The sequence below is a fragment of the Carica papaya genome, chromosome 3, assembly GCF_054855325.1.
Source record: "Carica papaya isolate Zhongbai chromosome 3, ASM5485532v1, whole genome shotgun sequence".
In the NCBI taxonomy this organism is placed as follows: Eukaryota; Viridiplantae; Streptophyta; class Magnoliopsida; order Brassicales; family Caricaceae; genus Carica; species Carica papaya.
In genome coordinates this window covers 9,706,214-9,724,030 of record NC_142311.1, presented here as the reverse complement: position 1 = coordinate 9,724,030, position 17,817 = coordinate 9,706,214, and the positions used below count along the sequence as shown (strand labels likewise).

The 17,817-nt window shown below is 35.8% G+C and overlaps 2 protein-coding genes and 1 long non-coding RNA gene across 3 annotated transcripts; 2 read left to right on the top strand and 1 right to left on the bottom strand.

Moving 5' to 3' along the window:
• Nucleotides 1-5,181: 5,181 nt before the first annotated feature.
• Nucleotides 5,182-9,422, top strand: LOC148266677 (uncharacterized). Its single transcript, XM_088215607.1, has 3 exons — nt 5,182-5,608; nt 6,135-8,179; nt 9,002-9,422. Exons 1-3 carry the CDS (start codon nt 5,294-5,296, stop codon nt 9,198-9,200), a joined length of 2,559 nt encoding a protein of 852 aa, XP_088071733.1. The 5' UTR covers nt 5,182-5,293; the 3' UTR covers nt 9,201-9,422.
• An 863-nt stretch (nt 9,423-10,285) lies between these two features.
• LOC110820064 (uncharacterized) lies at nt 10,286-12,939 on the top strand. The gene is made up of 4 exons (XR_002540806.2): nt 10,286-10,594; nt 10,707-10,807; nt 10,920-12,585; nt 12,800-12,939. It is a non-coding gene; the product is annotated as an uncharacterized LOC110820064 (long non-coding RNA).
• Nucleotides 11,896-16,820, bottom strand: LOC110820047 (Cell differentiation, Rcd1-like protein). The gene is made up of 10 exons (XM_022049431.2): nt 16,756-16,820; nt 16,488-16,670; nt 14,937-15,008; nt 14,680-14,769; nt 14,134-14,176; nt 13,427-13,533; nt 12,874-12,969; nt 12,304-12,494; nt 12,144-12,216; nt 11,896-12,036 (listed from the first exon to the last, which is right to left on the bottom strand). The coding sequence occupies exons 1-10, from the start codon at nt 16,774-16,776 to the stop codon at nt 11,950-11,952; spliced, it is 963 nt and encodes a 320-aa protein (XP_021905123.1). The 5' UTR covers nt 16,777-16,820; the 3' UTR covers nt 11,896-11,949.
• Between the last annotated feature and the right edge of the window lie 997 nt (nt 16,821-17,817).

Below are 17,817 nucleotides of genomic sequence, written 5' to 3'. Positions count from 1 at the left end.
CCAAGAAGTTTAGCTAGGTAAGGAGTCTCGCATCCTTGGAATTTTTCGAAGAAAGCTACCAATAGCCTTCCATCAGAGTCCTTAATGGCCGCTCCAAACCTCGCTCCTCCAAACGATTTGGAAATGGCACCATCCACATTACACTTCCACTTCCCTTGCTCCGAAGGTTTCCACCTCTTCTTAGTATCAGCTTGTGAATTGCGACTACCATCTTGCTTGCGAATCTGTTGGGCACACTTCTATTTGGCCAGATGCCTCCTTGCTAGGAAGACAGTTGTAGTATCAGCAAAGACTTTGCCCTGCTAGAGAAACTCATTTCTCTCATGCCATAATCTCCAGAGTAAGCAGAGTATCTCACCCATCTGTTCTTTGGTCTGTAGTGTAGCCTGATGCTCAAACCAACTAGGCAAGTCATTTGAATCGACCTTGTCTCTCATCGCCCCAAGTATACGCCAACAATCCGTTGCCTTAACACAATTCATAAAGACATGCTGGCTGGTTTCTACTGCCCCACTCCTAGGATAATTAGTATCAACCTTTAACCCCCTCGTTCTCAGTGCCATTTTCATTGGAACAATATTCTGCAATAAACACCATACAAAATTCTTTATTTTCGATGGTATTTCTAATTTCCACAAATAGTTCCAAAATCCTTTGGCACTTCGAGAAAGATATAAGCATCTGCATAAGAATTCATACGCTGATTTTGTAACACCCAAAGTAAAATAAAAATTTTATTTTATTATTTTTATTTTTATTTATTTGAATTTTATTTAATTTAATTTAACTTAATTTAATTTAATGAAAATAAAAATAATAAAAATGATAAAATTGGGTAAAATTATTATTTAGATTTAATTGAAATTGATTTTGGAAAAAAAGGGTGAAAATTTGGATTCTGGGGGTGTTTTTGAAAAAAAATCAGAAACCGGGGGTCAAAACGCAATTTAAAAAAATTGTGCAACGTCAGCAGCCTCGGCCAACCAGGACCCGCCGCGTGGCAAGGCAACGCTGACCAGGGAACGGGGCACGTGGGCGATCCGCGTGCGTGCGATCGGACGACCCAGATTCAATCAGGCACGAACGGCCCAGATTGCATCGCGATGGACGGTCCAGATTTAATCCAAATTAAATCGCGATCGAACGGTCCAGATTTAATCTTGATGGACGGTTGAGATTAAAAGGCAAATGGTATAAATAACCCCACCCACACCTGACCACAAAAACCCTAGCCGCCAGTGCCTTGCTGGAGAAGAAGAACCAGACGCCGGAGGAGCCGCCCGCCGCCGCACCAGGGAAGTTTTCGACCGCCGATCGAGGTAAATTTTCTCCCCCTTGCTCGTTTTCCGATGCTAAGTCCGCCTATGGCCAAACTGGAGCCAAACCACTGGCCAAACGGCTGGAAAACCCAGCCGAAGCCCAGCAGCGCCGCCGCGTCCCTCCTCGGTTTTTGCCTCCAATGAGGCACTTCCCGGCCTCTGTTCGATGTAAATTTTATACCACTGTGATCACCGTTCTTTTCTCTACAGGTTGATTGGAGCCAAACATCAAAACGCGACTCACGCCGGAGGAGCTGCCGCACCCGAGAGCACCGTCGCCAGTAAGTTTCAGTTTTTCGTGATTTTTTTGCCCACCGAGGGCCCTAGGGTTGTTTTATCGCAGGGACCGATGCAAGTGTGGCCGAATTCGACCGAAAACAGCCAACCCGATGCGAATCGCCGCCGCTTGCGGCGGCGCCGTCGCCGGAGCACGGCGAAGTCACTGTGTCAGAATTGCGATATTGGTCGAAAGGGGCCCTAGGTATGATTTGAGATTTTTTGGGACACGTGCAGGTACCGGTAGTGCATTTCAGTTTTCCGAGAAAAATTCAGAAAAATTAGGGACAACTTGTAGGCGCACTGTAGAGTCGAATTCAGACCCCGAAGTAGGTAATGACCCCTCACCCTGTTTCCTATCAAGGTATTAAAGCTAAATAAATAATTAAATTGTACTTTGTGACTTTATAGATGTATAATTGATTAAGATTGCCAATGGAGCCCGAGTCTGATACAATGTTGGTCTGTTATTGTTTGATCTAATTTCCAGTATTAAATGCAGTATGATGTTTAATGTAATTATGTTATGGTCTCGTATGCATGAACTATGGTTTCTTTTATTATGGTTTGTATTATGGTGAACCCGATACTGTGTTGTCTTGTTTGGTGGCAATTACTGGTTTACATGTTGTATATGATTGGATGATTGAGATCAAGGAAAAAGGCAAAAAAGTTATGTGAATTGATAAATGGATAATGTGGACAGTCTGACTAGAGATCCTGGGAGATGGTGGACGGACCGGGTCCGTAGGGAACTCTACCGGGAACGTGGTCTCTCATACCGGACGGGATATGGAGACCTTATGTGTTTTGGCGCCCATACTGGACGGTGTATGGGGACGACCCGTTTTACCCTCATACCGGACGGGGTATTGAGGTTCATAGTTTTGGTGCTCATACCGGATGGGGTATGGGGACGGCCCTGGAATCAGGTTATAGAGTTAAGAGTTCACGGGTAGCAAGACCCCTATGAATCCCCATAGATACTAGTAGGCTGGTTAAAGAGGAAAATATGTTGTTTAACAATTGAAATGTAAAGACATGATAAGTGTTATGTTATAAAGTTTATATGATTTCATGATAATGATAATGTTATTGCTTTCAAATGTTGTTTTCATGGATCTCACCGAGGTAAGTGGACAGTAAAGGTTTTTATGTTAATAAACAAGTTTGTTATAAATTATGCTCCATTGGTTATTTTTTTGTTTTCTACCCACCTTTACTTCTGTGGCGGTGAGATAATGTGATGTCTTTACTGGGCTGGTGTAGCTCATCCCTTATTTAACCATTTTAGATCAGGAAGACGTTGTTCCCGAGCCCGTTCCGCAGGAAGACGGCGAAGGGGACGCCTAAAGACTTTATAGTTATATTTATAGTTTTTATTTCGAGTATCTCTTTTAGTTAGTTTGTTCCTTCATGTTTTGAGCACGTTTTGGTTATGGTGTAAGAGATGTTAATCAAAATTTTTATTACGCTTCCGCATTTGAGTTTTTTTTTTATACATACATTTCATTTAAATTTCCGGAGCCGTTACAGATTTCATAAAGTACTTCCCATATGGTGACATATACCATATGCATTTATTATCTATGGGCTTAAGGCTCCTTGGAATGCTTAAGATCATATCAGCCTCTTCTTTGACAAATATCCCTCTCACTATATCCGTGTTCCAACTCGTACACTTCTCAGTCAATAGTTTAGGCACACACATATCCTCGCAACCCTCCAGGTGTTGGCTTTACACAAAACAGTTGTGTGGTCAAGGTAGCCAAGGATCATTCCATATCTGCACTTGTTTACCTAACCTGATAATCCATCTAATACCTTGTTGTATCATATCTCTTGCTACCATCAGACTTCTCTAAGTAAAAGTAGGGTTGGATCCCAACTTTGCATTTAAGAAACTCCCTATTGAAAAATATTTAGCTTTTAATGTTCGTGCTAACAGTGAGTTAGGATTGGTCATGATTCACCACCCTTGTTTTCCAAGCAAAGCAATATTAAATTCAGCATTTCTTTGGCTATAAATACCAAAGGAACTCTTCTTTGTGAACATCAAAAGTTGTAATCAAACATTTCAGAATTGAGTTGAGAGCGTTTTGGCTTTCTTTTCACTTTATGCATAAGGTGTTGATTTGGAATACAATTGTTATCACTTGTATTTCAATTTTGATTTCCTATTTCAATTGTTCTTGGTGCTTGTTTGGATTGGATTCAAGGAATATCATTTATCTTTCTTGGGTTCTCTTTAACTTCTACCATTTGGGTGATTGAACAAATTTGATTCCTTTTTTACTTGTGATCTAAATTCCATTCTAAACTGATTAAAGAGTTCTAAGGTTCAAGCAAGGGTCTTGGGGTTCCGCATCATTTTTTTTATTTCCCCACCAAAAACTATTCATTATTCTTTGTAGTTCTTCACAGAGGAGATTTGACAGAACACACCCATGCAAAAGATTAGTATAACTTGGGCTACAGATTTCAACAAGACTTCTTTGCCCGATCTGGATATAAAACTGGTGTTCCAAGCTCTGAGTCGATTACCAAACATTATTTTTAGGTAAGCAAACATTGACCTCTTGCTTCTACTAATCAGGGATGGCAGCATTAAGTATTGCCTATGATCAATCCCTCTGTGTATACCCAGTAAACTATTTATATAGAAACATAGATCATCTGATGTGTTGGAACTATAGAATGTTCTAGATTTTTAAAGATTAATGGCCTAGCACGAAGTCTTCTCATACACGTAGAAGATGTCCTTAATAGCTAAACACTCCTCAGCGTTTGCCTGGAAGAAGAAGAAGGAGTCATCGGCGAAAAGTAAGTGTAATATGCTCGAGCTGCTTGGGCACACCGTGACCCCATGAATCCTACCATCTTGTTTGATTTTTCTAAACATGGCCAAGAGGCCTTCAACACATAGAATAAACAGATAAGGGAACAGAGGATCCCCCTGTCTGAGGCCCCTTTGCGGCTTGATGGGACCAATGATAGAGCCATTAATATCAACCCTGTAAATCACCGAGGTTACACACCTCATTAAGAGGTTTGTCCATTTTCTAGCAAAACCAAAATTCAGCAGCATAGCTTCTAGGTAGTCTCATTTCACTCTATCATAGGCTTTGTCAATATCGATCTTCATTGCCATGTTTGCCTTGTGTCTTCTTTTTGTCAGTTTCATTTTATGGATCACCTCGTAAGCTAACATAATATTATCTATCATCATTTGGCCTGGAACGAAGGTTGATTATGATTCTGCAACAATATGGATCAAAATCCTTCAGAGTCTGTTTGGACAATGCATTCAAGAAAATCTTATGTATCACGTTATAGAAAAATTATATTTTTAATTTTAGGTAAATGAATTTTTCAAAAATTTAGATGTAATAATAATTATGTCTATGAATCTCGTATAATTTACCTTTTATACTACGGTGTTTTGATATTTTTAAAATTAAAAACTGATTAGCACATGTCCGTACGATATGATGAAAAGGAGAGGAAAAAACAAAAACAAAATAAAAAACAGAAAAGGAAAACGGCAGAGAAACGTGCGTTTTGGGCAAATAAATGATTCGGTGTTGTCGTACGTCGCAGCGTGTGTTCGGAAGTGAAGCATATCCCTGTTTCCAAATTGCAGTCGAGATCGATCCATGCCCATAGCAGAGCGGGAGATAGATCAGATACCCTAAGAAATGGCGATGGAGATTCCCTGGAATCTAATAAAGCAAGTGCAGACATCACTCCGGGAAGAAGCAAAAGTTCCGGCATATGATCCCTCGCTCCCCAATCTACCTTCTCTTCAGGGCTCAGTCTCGGACCTCGACCCTTCACCGCCTTACCTCCGATGCAAGCACTGCCATGCCATGCTCCTGAGGGGCATACAGTCCCTCAATTGTGTCTTCTGCGGCAGACAACAACGCAACAGCGACAACCCTCCTGATCCCATCAAGTTCAACTCAAGTCTTTCTTACAAATGGTTCCTCCAGTACCTCGACCTAGATGGATCCGTCAGTACTTTCTCTTTCTCTCCATTTTCTGCTGAGTTGATTCTTAGAGTTCTTTACGTGATCGATGTTTTGGCATTTTATCATGGAACTTGAATACCATGGAAGCATCTGCTGCAGGGTTTCCAGGGTTAAGAAATTTAACTATCTTTCTTTTTTTTTTTTTCATTCTAAACTTTTGTGTAACCTGGTTTTTAGATTATAAAGGTCACGTTTTGAGTTGTTTTAAATTTTCCTTTTGGTTTCTGGTATGTTGAGCTTATACAGATGCAATGTTTGCTTTTGATGCTTCTAGATGTCTTTCTGAAAATGCTATGTTCTTGATGTTACTGGGATTATTGGTTAAAGTAGTAAATAGGAGGATCATTCGTGTGCCAATGTGAGAGGAACTATGGGCTTTTTTACTTTTGGGGTGATGAGATGGATTTTAAGCTAAACCCTGAAAGGATTCTTCTTTTGTGGTTTATAGTGTTAATTTAGAGGTGAATCTTAGGTGATAGTAAGATTGCTTGTGGGTATTGCTTTGCAGGAGATGGTAGGGCCATCGGTGGAAGGGAATAAGTCAAATACAGGGCCGAGTGCACTTCCAGGAGAAATTCCATTATCTGATTTATTAGATCTAGAAATACAATGGTCTGCTAAGGAGGAGAACTTTAAAACTGGTATTTCGGATGAGAAATCAGCTGGGAGTAAGTATTCAATGAATCTAGCTGGGGTTGATCTTGATGGTTATTTTACAAAAGGAGGAGGAGAAACTGTTTCCGCTGTTTCTGAAGATCAGGCGGGCACGGGGAATAATTATTTTCAAGGTCATGGGAGTCTTAGTTTGTTTGACAACAATGATGGTCCAGGAAATGGTCCTTCTCAAGATCATGATAATTTGAGCTTGTTCAAGAACAATGACGATAAAGGAATTCGTCCTTTTCAAGGTAATGAAAATCTTAGATTATTTGAGAAGCCTTCTGAGACAGCTGCAAGGTCTGTGCAGGACAAGGTTGATGACCGTTTTTCTGACTGGGAGCCCGACTTTCAATCGACCAGTCCTCAGAAACTTAGATCAGTTGATACTCTTGTGGATTCTTCATGTGATGTCTCTGCTCATATGGACACAGTCTTTGGGTCTGGGAAAGATATATCTGATGGAAAACCAGAAGTTAGTACCACTGCATCTGTGTCCAATACTAATGAATGGTTTCAGGGTGATTTCTTTCAGAATAAATCCAACCTCAGGGTGACTCCACATGACCAGCAAATTGATGAAACCATAGACGTTGCAATTGATGAGAATGATGATTCTTTTGATTCATGGAATGATTTTACAAGCTCTGCCAGCGCAAAAGATCATTCTAGTTCTTTGGCACAAAGCACGGTGACTCTCAAACCTGAGAAATTGGAGGGCACTGTAAATATCAAGGATGGAGAAAGGGTAGACAATGCAAACACATCTTCTTCCATCAACATAGATTGGGTTCAGGATGATCAATGGAGAATAAGCAGCAAGAGGACACATGAGAACAAAGCCAAAGATCAAGATTATGATTCATTTGATGATTGGAATGGTTTTACAAGCTCGAGTGGTGCACAAATTCCTCCTGGTTCTTCAGGAGAGGTGGCTAATCACACAGTTCCTTCTGAGATGGGTGCAAGGCCCAGGGAGGAGAAGAATAATGATTCTTTCTCTGGCTGGGATATGGACTTTCAGTCCACTGGAAGGCTTCCTTGGGAATCTAAATCATCTAATATCCTTGCAGATTCTTCTATTACTTCCTCTGCCCACATGGGCACAATCTCCATGTCTGAGAAAGATTTATCCAATGGAAAACCAGGAGATAGTATCATTACTCCTATGTCAAATGCTAACCTCTGGCTTCAAGATGATTTATGGGGTAAAAACAACTCCATGGTAACTCAGCATGCTCAGCAAACTGATGTGACTATAGATGTTAAGGATGTCAAAAAAATAGAGAATGCAAGTATCTCTTCCATGAATGTCGATTTGACTCAAGATGATCTATGGCAAAACAGTATAAACAAGGTATATGATAAGAAAACTACTGAGGAAGATGATGATTCTTTTGATACTTGGAATGATTTTACAAGCTCAGCTAGTGTAAAAGATGCTTCTAGTGGTTCTTTTACACAAGGTGGGTTGACTGCACAATCTGAGAAGTCGGAAAGGACCCTAAACATTGAGGATGGTGGAAGGTTTGAAAATGCAACTAACTCTTCTTCCAAGGGTGTGGACTGGATGAAAGATGACCATTGGCGAAATAGCAACACCAAGGCACCTGACAATAAAAATGGTGACCAAGAAGATGATTCATTTGATGCTTGGAACAATTTTACAAGTTCAGTTGGTGCACAAGCAACATCCAGTAGTTTGGAATGGCCTGCAAGTCTTGCCGTTCCTTCTGTTAAACAAACTTCAGACGTAAATTTCTTCCATGCAGCCAACAGACCAAAAAATGATTTTGGGGTCTTAATGAATCCTGATTTATTTTCTACAGATTTTAGCAATCAAAACAGTTCCATCGAACTGAAAGATGGGAAATTTGAATCTTCTGCCACAAATAGGTATGCTTGGGTTACTTATTTTGTCGTGAAACTGAATCCAGTAACATGAGTCTTAAAAAGCCTGCTAGGTTTAATATGATTCCTGAGATAGGTGAGAAGAAGCAATTAGATCTCTCTGAAGAGAAGGTTCAGCTCTTTGCTGTTTAATAAGCAAGGGTAGATGGGTGTAATTCATCTAGTCTTCCCAAGTATGCAAAAGTAGTTTGAAGTGATAATTTTGACAAGAATACTAGTCTGTTTGATGCCTAAAGCTATTGAAATTGGACTTAAAGTTGGATACATGATAAGTGCTAATTTAATCGTGGAGAGGGAAATATAAAAATAGGAGAGCAATAGATGTTAGGATTAGTGTCAATAGCTTACAGATAAGGGGAGCAGGATTCTGAATGGTGTAGAATGAACAGGGAAGTAGGGGCTTTGGTTTCCAATCCCTTCTCTATTTGTGTGTGCAGGCGATATGTTCTCATGTTTTTGTGTGCATGACTACTACGAGATCTGTAGAGTTATTTTAATTTTCCTTCTGAAGAAGTCATTGACAATAGCAACAGATGGTTATCTGCTTTCCTCCTCCATACTAGAGTTTTACTGACTATAGATTCTTTTCTTTAGTGTCAAATATATTCTCATGCTCAATAGAAATTGGTAGCATCCAGTGATTGCTGGCTTATCAAAATGAATGCTTCTTTTGCTTAAAGAAATCGGTTGTTCAATTTTACAATTAGTGTCTCCAGCATAAGTTATAGCATGCATTGAAATGATTAAAAGAAAAAAAATATGTAAGTTGACTAATTAGTCTTTCATAATTTACTCCCTATTTTTCAGACTGAATGATACTGCCGCAAGAGTCGGGGAGAACTCCGAGGAGGTTGCCACAGATGGATTTTTCAATGAAACAAGAGAATCAAAGACTGATTATGTGGAGATGTTAATGTCACAGATGCATGATCTCTCGTTTATGCTTGAGAGCAACCTCTCAATACCCCCTAGAGTAGACAGATCTGGTTCATTTTCTAAAAACTAATAAGAGCCAACTGTTTCTTCTGGTGTTTTCAATCTAGTGTTTGATGTGTCATCTGTATGCTAGTTTAATTCTTCCACAAACCTGTATTCTTTATTGTACTCTAGCCATATTGATTTCATTCTTCATTTTTTCTCCATAGTTATTTGTTGCAGATATCCATAATGGCTATTGTGATGCTTGACTTATATCTGGCTGTCTAAAGAGTACACTTCTTCTGGACTATCACTCAGCCTCTTATGATCCACAATTGTTTACAATCTTTTGGGCAGTCCGTAATTGTTAATATTTACCTCGTTCTGAAACAATCCAAAGATTTCTCTAACAATTTTCAGTTCTCGTTGCGAATTTAAGTTGTGTGGAGATCATTTCTCATTTCATTTTCTAATCGATTCTTAATATTAGTCTAAATATACAAATTAGTTACATAATCTTTTTGTTTGAGTGATTATTACCCCACAACATAAATACTTTGATAATGAGTATTCAATTTTCACCTTAAAAGGTAGAAACGGAATAAGAATTTTAAGTCAGGGGTGTTGGTATCTCAATCATAAAATGATTATGTCACAATTAAACTACATTAACACTAGTATGAGAATTTGAATTAAAAATTGATTAGGAATTGAATTGAAACTGAGTCGAAGAGAGTGTTCCTTACTAGAATATCATCTATAATGCTCAATCTTCAAGTCTCTTTTCTGGCACAGGAAAGATCATTATGTGGAAAAGTCATCATCTGTTCTATCTCTGTGGATCTTGGAATGAATTTTGAATGGGGATGTATTAGATGCTCAAACTTATGGATGTCTGGAAGGATGCCAAGCTCAAATTCATGGAGAATTTCTGGTAAGGTGGCTTAGTTGTTCTCTTGTTCTGTATCCTTGATTAATACTTTTGGTTTGGTAATTGCAATATGAGTTGTACAGGTCGAATCAAGATATAAGCCTGCATATACACACATCTTCTCAAACTCATTTCATAATATTATTTTCATTTTCGAAACATTTTTTTTTCATTTTCATTAAGTACATATATTTTTATATAAAATATAATTAAAATTTCAAAATGAGTTTCATAGGAAGGAGGGTCTTAGAGTTTAGAACAAATAGTTTTATTTGCGGGTTCATTTAGAAATGCACATTGTATTAATCTTTCACACAATAATAGAAACTAAGATCATAAATAATTTAAAGTAAAGTTGGGATCATACAAATTAAGTTGATTTTGTTTTTTGTTTGTTTACCTCTAATGTAATGTCAAAGCAAACAGTGAATAAGTCAGCTTAGTTTCCAGGTGAAGGAAAGACGGAAAGCAATTAAAAAGTCCAGAGAAAGAACTGGCAATTCAGCTTCCTGCAAAATCATCTTGATTTGACCAATACCCAATTGATTAAGGTATACCCTTTCATCTAATTGATGTTCTACATATACAAATTAAGTTTGATTTTTTTGTTTACCTCTAATATAATATCGAAGCCAGCAGTGAATAAGTCAGCTTAGTTTCCAGGTGAAGGAAAGACGGAAAGCAATTAAAAAGTCCAGAGAAAGAACTGGCAATTCAGCTTCCTGCAAAATCATCTTGATTTGACCAATACCCAATTGATTAAGGTATACCCTTTCATCTAATTGATGTTCTACATATACAAATTAAGTTTGATTTTTTTGTTTACCTCTAATATAATATCGAAGCCAGCAGTGAATAAGCCAGCTTAATTTCCAGGTGAAGGAAAGACGGAAAACAATTAAAAAGTCCAGAGAAAGAACTGGCAATTCAGCTTCCTGCAAAATCATCTTGATTTGACCAATACCCAATTGATTAAGGTATACCCTTTCCTTAATTGACGTTCTACACCTTTTCTACTCCAAAATTTCTGAAAGGTTGATTTTGAATATAGGGTTTCTTACTCTTCAAAATGTCATGCTGTTTCCTTATTTCTTTTAAAACCATAGAAAAGAGAAGAAAAGTATCAAAACAAAATTTTATGAAGGTTTTAAGGGGAAAAGAAAAAAATTTCAAAGTTAATAGGGAAATGTTGGTCGTAAATTTTTGTTCCGAGTAAAGTATAATTTATCTCGTATTAATGTAGTTTAAACCATGCATTTTCTAAATTAAAGTTCAGTCTTTATGATTTGATTTTCCTATTTTGTATAAATTATTAGGTTTGTACGAGAGATTTGCATACGTCTAGACTTCTAAATGACAATAACAGAAACTAAATTTATAAGATCTTGTAATTTCAAGTAAAATCATAAAACCTAAGCTGTCATTAAAAAAGAAAACGGATAGAAACTGAACTTGTAAGAAATATAAGATTTGAATTTCTGTAAAAACTAAATCACTAGCTTTGAAAGTGTATTTTTTTTTTTTTGAAAAAAGGAAATTGATTATAGAAAATAAGGACGAAAACAGATCCTAGCATGGTATGCCTTTACTCTGAGCACATTCCAAAATCCTATATAATATAAACAAAAGCCAGCAGGAGATTTAAATAAAAAACATCCACAACTCAAATAGCAAACTTTAGCAAACATCCGCAGTTGTGCAAACTTACGATAAACCACACCAACCCGTTTTTTCGTTCACGTCCGAAGATAAGATGAACAACATACTCTCCTTGAAATACAAACAACTACGATATATCAGAACATACATTCTTGGCTCAGAACTAAATAGAAAAACCTGTGCCCTCATCTCTATATATTGTTTGTCTATGTCTGGTACTGGACACTGTTGTATACCCAAGAGCCATCTATATAGGCCCCCAGATAGTCGGTGTGCGCCCATTGGAGACATTCTTGAGCAATTGATGCAGGTAGTCGATAGTCGATGGCTCCTCCTGGAAAAAATAACAAAGTAACACATATGAGGTTTAACGAATCTCTCATTAAAACAATGCCATAAGGAAGAAACTATCCAAAAAAAAAAACGCTTGAATTCACTTACAGAGCAGAGTGATCCAACGAAGTCGGTATCAGTCAGCTTCACAGGAAGACAGCTTCTTAACCCATCACATGCCCTAACATAGAAAATTGAAAATTGTTAATGGAGTTAACAGATGGTGAAGTGACAAATATTAAGTAAAATGCAGCAACATTAATCTAACCTGGGAGTTTCTGAGAGCCTGAGATAACAACAAACGATGAGTTTCAGCAGCTTTGGGGAGGGCTGCTTGGGAAGTTTGTCAAGCATACGCTCCAGAGCACGGCAGACTGAGAAAAACCGATCAGCAATGGCGCAGCAATATTTCAGGCCTTCATTACTCAACAAGATTTTTTGCAGCACAAATGTAGCCACCTGCCAAGTCAGACTGTGTCAACGAGAGCTCAAGTAGATCAAAAGGATGCAGATTTTTCAGATTCATATAAACAGAATCCACTTTATACGGGTACTTTTTGGTTTCTCCATTCCATTTCTTATTCCATTTTAGTAAATCTTAATTAACATTATTATGGGTATTAGGAACCATTTTTGGTTATTGAATTTTTTAGATCAATATTTTAAGACCTCAATGTATGCTGATAATGATACAGACACAGGTGTCTTACTACCATTTCTGCTATTTCTAACAATGCTTTTCATTTTTTTTTCCTCATCAACAGTTTGCCAGCAGTCTGATCTTGACAGACAATTGATACAAGATAGTTAAGCACTTTTAGATGTTAAAATTACTTACAGTTTTCGACAGCTCATCACCAATGTCCATAGCATGAAGGCAGTAGGGAAGTACATCAGAAACAATCAGGAAATGAATAGCAGCTGGATCTTCACCCTACAAGGAAGAATAAAAGGTTTGTTTACTTAATCTCAGAAGCACAAGTTAATAAAATAGGCATAAGTACGTTGCTATGCTGTGGTGTCTAAGAACTATGTCTCATATTAATTTCTAAAATTTCCTAGTAACTTAGTCGTTTTGTCTAGTAATTGTTTAATACTTTATAGTAATTAGATAAAACACAAGTACAAACGTTAAAAATTCACCATGTTGGCATACTGTCTCCCAGATAAAATATTCTGGGTAAATGTAAAAAAAATCTTTTAGATACAAATTGTTACCCATATAGGAAATCCATGTCTGTTAGTACATTCTAATGATCAAAAGATTCAGTTATGTAATTTTCATATGTTGTTATTACTTTTCGATTAAAAACTAATGAATCAAGAAAACATATTATGATCATGAGCATTAAACGATATGAGAGAACCGACGAGACAATGAGGAAAATTACCTTCACCAGAGCACCAAAAACACCCAAACTGGTAAGCCTTATGTGTTCATAGGGCTTTTCTTTCTTGGTTTGGTTCAGAAAAGGGAAAACATACGATGGCATGTTAGCTGCAAAAAGATAAATTCACTTAGAGAACACAGAAGATACCGACAGTTGGCAAACCTAGCAACATACTGAAATCCATGAAGTTCGTGCTCAAGAATGAGCTTTGATCTTCTTCTGCAAGGAAAACTGATTGATATGCTGCAGTGCCAGAGTAATCAAACAAAGAATTCTACTTAAATGAACCTAAAAACCTAATCATATTAAAGACTTCTATTTCAGAAGACAGATAAAGATTGCCTGGAAATAAAGGCCAAGCAAATGATGCCTTCAACTGACGAAGCATTGAGGAAGTGGAAGGATTTTGTAAAAACCGAAGCTAGAAATTCATAGTAAATGGCAATGTCTTGATTCATCTCACAATCACATTCTCCATATAAAAATTTCGTATCGTCAATCTAATATAACCAACAAAGAGATAGAAAAAAGAAAAGAAAAATACGCTGCCAAAGGATTAAGCTTTTTCTCAAGATAAAAAATCTTAGACTTCTTCTCTTCTTATATACTTAAGAGTTGATCAAAATCTCTAACAGATCAACATAATATGCACTTTTTTCACATGCAATTGGCAAAGTCCTACGAGAGTTGAAGAGAAGTAACATTACCCTTGATAAACTTTGGCCTTGTTTCTGGGTGAACAGCCAGACACTGCAAAGAAAAATGGGAGACCAGTTATATTATGAAAGCATACATATTAAATGAAAGTACAACTCTATGCCTCCAACTAAAGAAATGGGTAAAAAAAGTATAAAATAAATTTTGGAATTCCAACCTTTATTTTGATTAAAATATTACTACCATCAAGCACTTGAGAATGACTTATGTAATGGGAGATATCTACTAGATATGGTCATATTACTTGCATCATATTTTATATTCTTTTATGAGTCAAATTAAAGCTCTAGTTTTTGAAGTAGACATTCCATAAGTGCACTGAAATCCTTCTACGATATCAATTAACACAACATGCAAAATATCTCATCGTTATAACCAAATTGCTTTAGCAAGCATATTAATCGGGACCAAACACCAAAGATTAGTTAGCTAATGAATATGTTACCTTGGCTTATACACCAACAACATCAACCACAACAATGAATGCATTAAGGAAATCTAAATTTGTAATATTTTTTTGTATAAAGAATTTAAACCTGAAGTAGAGCAAGAGCGTTGCACACTCGATTCGCTATTCTGTCTGTAATCATTTGAGTTGATAGGAGTTGGTAACCAATAGTTATTTCCTGAAAGAATAAAAAATTACTGAAAAATTAATATGAAAAATATCATTAAGTTTATATTGATTCCCTCCGTGATCAAATACTTAAAAGAAAAGCAAATAAAACTGATAATGCGAAAGAAAATAATTGGCAAAAAAATGCATCTAATGAAGCTAAATAACTCATTTTACCTGCAAAAGGATGGAAACAGTACCAAAAGAATTCCATAACACCACAGCATACTCTTCACAAGCTTCTCTATTCTGAAAAGGAGATGGGGAAATAGTTACATTAAATTCAAATGATGAAAATTTATTAAGTGAAAGAAAAGGTTAAGTAATTACTTCAAAATTATAAAGATTGAACTCAAGGAATATGATTTATAAGCCACACTAATTATTTCAAAATTTAAAAAATAAATTCAAGCGTTATGATGTATAAGTTGCATAAAAGGCCTAATATTTAGAATTAGTAGTTAATAAATTTATTTTTTTGAGAAATAAAAAATTTCATCTAAAGCAATTATTTTCTTTGTTGCCCTTAAAACCATAAAAGCGGCCCAAGTGTACTTGTATACATTTGTCGTATACGCTAATAAACAATCTGAGAATAATAATATGATAATTCTATCATAATAAAACGACAAAAAATAGTGTAAGATCACGCACGTATCGTTACGTTAAAATTGTTCGTTAATATGAAAGATCGGATCATTCCTGAGACATTAGAAATTCGTGATTCTCAACATGTACGTTTTTTATATCTAGTGATAACCGACAAGAAAATCAATCGTCTATCATAATAATACACAATAAATCGAGGAATCTCAAATTTTTATATCACTAGAGATGAGCTAAATTATTTTAAAAATATTATGAAAACAAGTTTGGAGCAAACATTTTCTATACTCTCAGTATCTTGTAATCTGGCATTAGAATTCTTTCCATGTAAAACTTAACATGGAAAGGCAATTACACTCAGATTATCCTAAAAGCACCAGTTTTGCAAACATGATATTTTATGCCATGACAGAAAGCAAAAAAACGTTTGATATACATATAATAGTCTTGAAGAAACGATTTAAAACTTTCTAACTATGGGGAACAAGAAGAAGTAAAAAATCTTTGATAAGAAAAAAAAAAAAAGGATTTTTTGTAGAGAATGTTATTCGAGTTATTACTTGGACATATATATATATATATATAATGACTTCATAAATATCAAAACATTGACATAAAATATGTAAAATTGATCTTGTTAGTACTGATCTGCAAAAGAATTTTGCAAGCCAAGTATCCCAGAAAACAAAAATAAAAACATCGTTTTGTTTCTCTCTTTTTTAAAAAAATTATGGTACTTGAATTATCAGGTTTACAGAACCAGATCTTTCCAAAAGGACGAAAGTACCAAAAACAGACGGCTGATTCAAAACCACGGATGGTAAAGTCGACATGCAAAGCATATCAAATGGAAATCAACTGTTTTCGATGACAATGTTAACTTATATCGATAACGATAACTTATCCGTATATCTGATATACATATAAGGTTCATGATCACCCAGATAGCTGTTTTTCTCCCCACCCCCAAACATTTCCAGTGGGTTGATTTCTTAGCAGCCAAACGGGAAAGGAAAAAGAGTTAAAATCTAAAAAAAAAAGGAAAAAAAAAACAGCAGATATATATGTAGATCGAACTCGATAGAGATAGACAGCCATAGTGATAAAGACATATTAATGTACCTTGGCAAGGTTATGAAGAGCGAGTTCTCGGGTTGCGGAAAATTGAAGACCTTGAATCCAACGGCCGAGTAGCGCCATACTCGGAATAGCTTGGAGACCCGGAGGTTTGGTTCCAGACGAACTTGCACCACCGCTTCCTGATGGGTCTCCCGGAAAGGAACCTGCGAAGTTCGACGACATTTCCTAAATTTGAAAAGAAATGATTAGAATTTGAATAATTCGTCAAAGATAAAGAGAAGAAGATGAAAAGAGAAAGGATTTAAGGAACCATGATTCCCCTTCTGTTCATGATCAGCTGCTGGGTTTGCTTCTCTCTAATTTCTGTGAGTAAGACGGTTGTAGGGAGGAGACTAGAAATAGGAGTTAATACAAGTAAAGAGGGGCATGGATGTGTGGGGTCTACGCCCTCCATTACAGAAAAAAAAAAAAAAAAAAAAAAAATTTTAAAAAGAAGAATTATATTTTATAATGACAGGTCAAAGACAAAAATATTATTATTTTTTTATTTTTTGAGAAAATCTAATTTGATTTTTAAAAAATAGAGAAAATCTATATATTTCATTTGTGCCTTATTTTTACTTAAAAAAATTGAAATTTTTAAATATTTTTTAAAATATTAATATAATTAATATAAATATAATAAATTTTTCCGATGTTTGCGAATTCATATTTAAAATTATCAGATTCAATAAACATAATTTTAGTGAGATATGTATATATTGTTTATTATAAGATTGAACATAATTATACAGTTATTTCAAATCTGTAAATTATTCAGTTCATTAAATATGTATTCTCCTAATTTAAATTCATACATAATCTATAAGTTTTTTTTACTCACCAATTTAATTCAATACATCTATGGTGATATTTTACCAAAATAAATCCTTTTTAACACATATATTTCCCATTCTTAGATTTATAAATTAAAATTTATTTTGAACAAATTTTAAAATTACTTATAACTATCAAATTTTTTTATTTGAGAACATGTAAAATTTCTCCCTACGTATATATATATATATGTATATATATGTTTGTATGATATTTTTTTGATGGGGATGGCAAAGGGACATGTTAGAATTTCATACATCCATCCTCCTCGTGGTTCGTGGAGAAACGCTCACTCTTCACCAGCCATCTACACTCGTAAGAGACGTTAGTTCTTGTTTTTATTCAAATCCGACGTGCCTAAGAAACTACCAGTCTACTGTCCCATTAATGAAATCGTTGTAACGTTTTTTTAAAAAAATCAATTTTCGTGCTTAATTATTACAAATCATAAAATCAAATTATATATTATGAAACAAACTTATTCAAAATTGTAACT

Coding starts and splice junctions, on each gene's coding strand:
- LOC148266677 (XM_088215607.1), top strand. CDS start 5,294: ATGGCGATGGAGATTCCCTGGAATCTAATAAAGCAAGTGCAGACATCA. Junction 5,609..6,134: donor ACCTCGACCTAGATGGATCC/GTCAGTACTTTC, acceptor ATTGCTTTGCAG/GAGATGGTAGGGCCATCGGT. Junction 8,180..9,001: donor GAATCTTCTGCCACAAATAG/GTATGCTTGGGT, acceptor CCTATTTTTCAG/ACTGAATGATACTGCCGCAA.
- LOC110820047 (XM_022049431.2), bottom strand. CDS start 16,776: ATGAACAGAAGGGGAATCATG. Junction 15,009..16,487: donor CTCTTCATAACCTTGCCAAG/GTACATTAATAT, acceptor TCTCCTTTTCAG/AATAGAGAAGCTTGTGAAGA. Junction 12,217..12,303: donor AGGCTCTCAGAAACTCCCAG/GTTAGATTAATG, acceptor TTTCTATGTTAG/GGCATGTGATGGGTTAAGAA.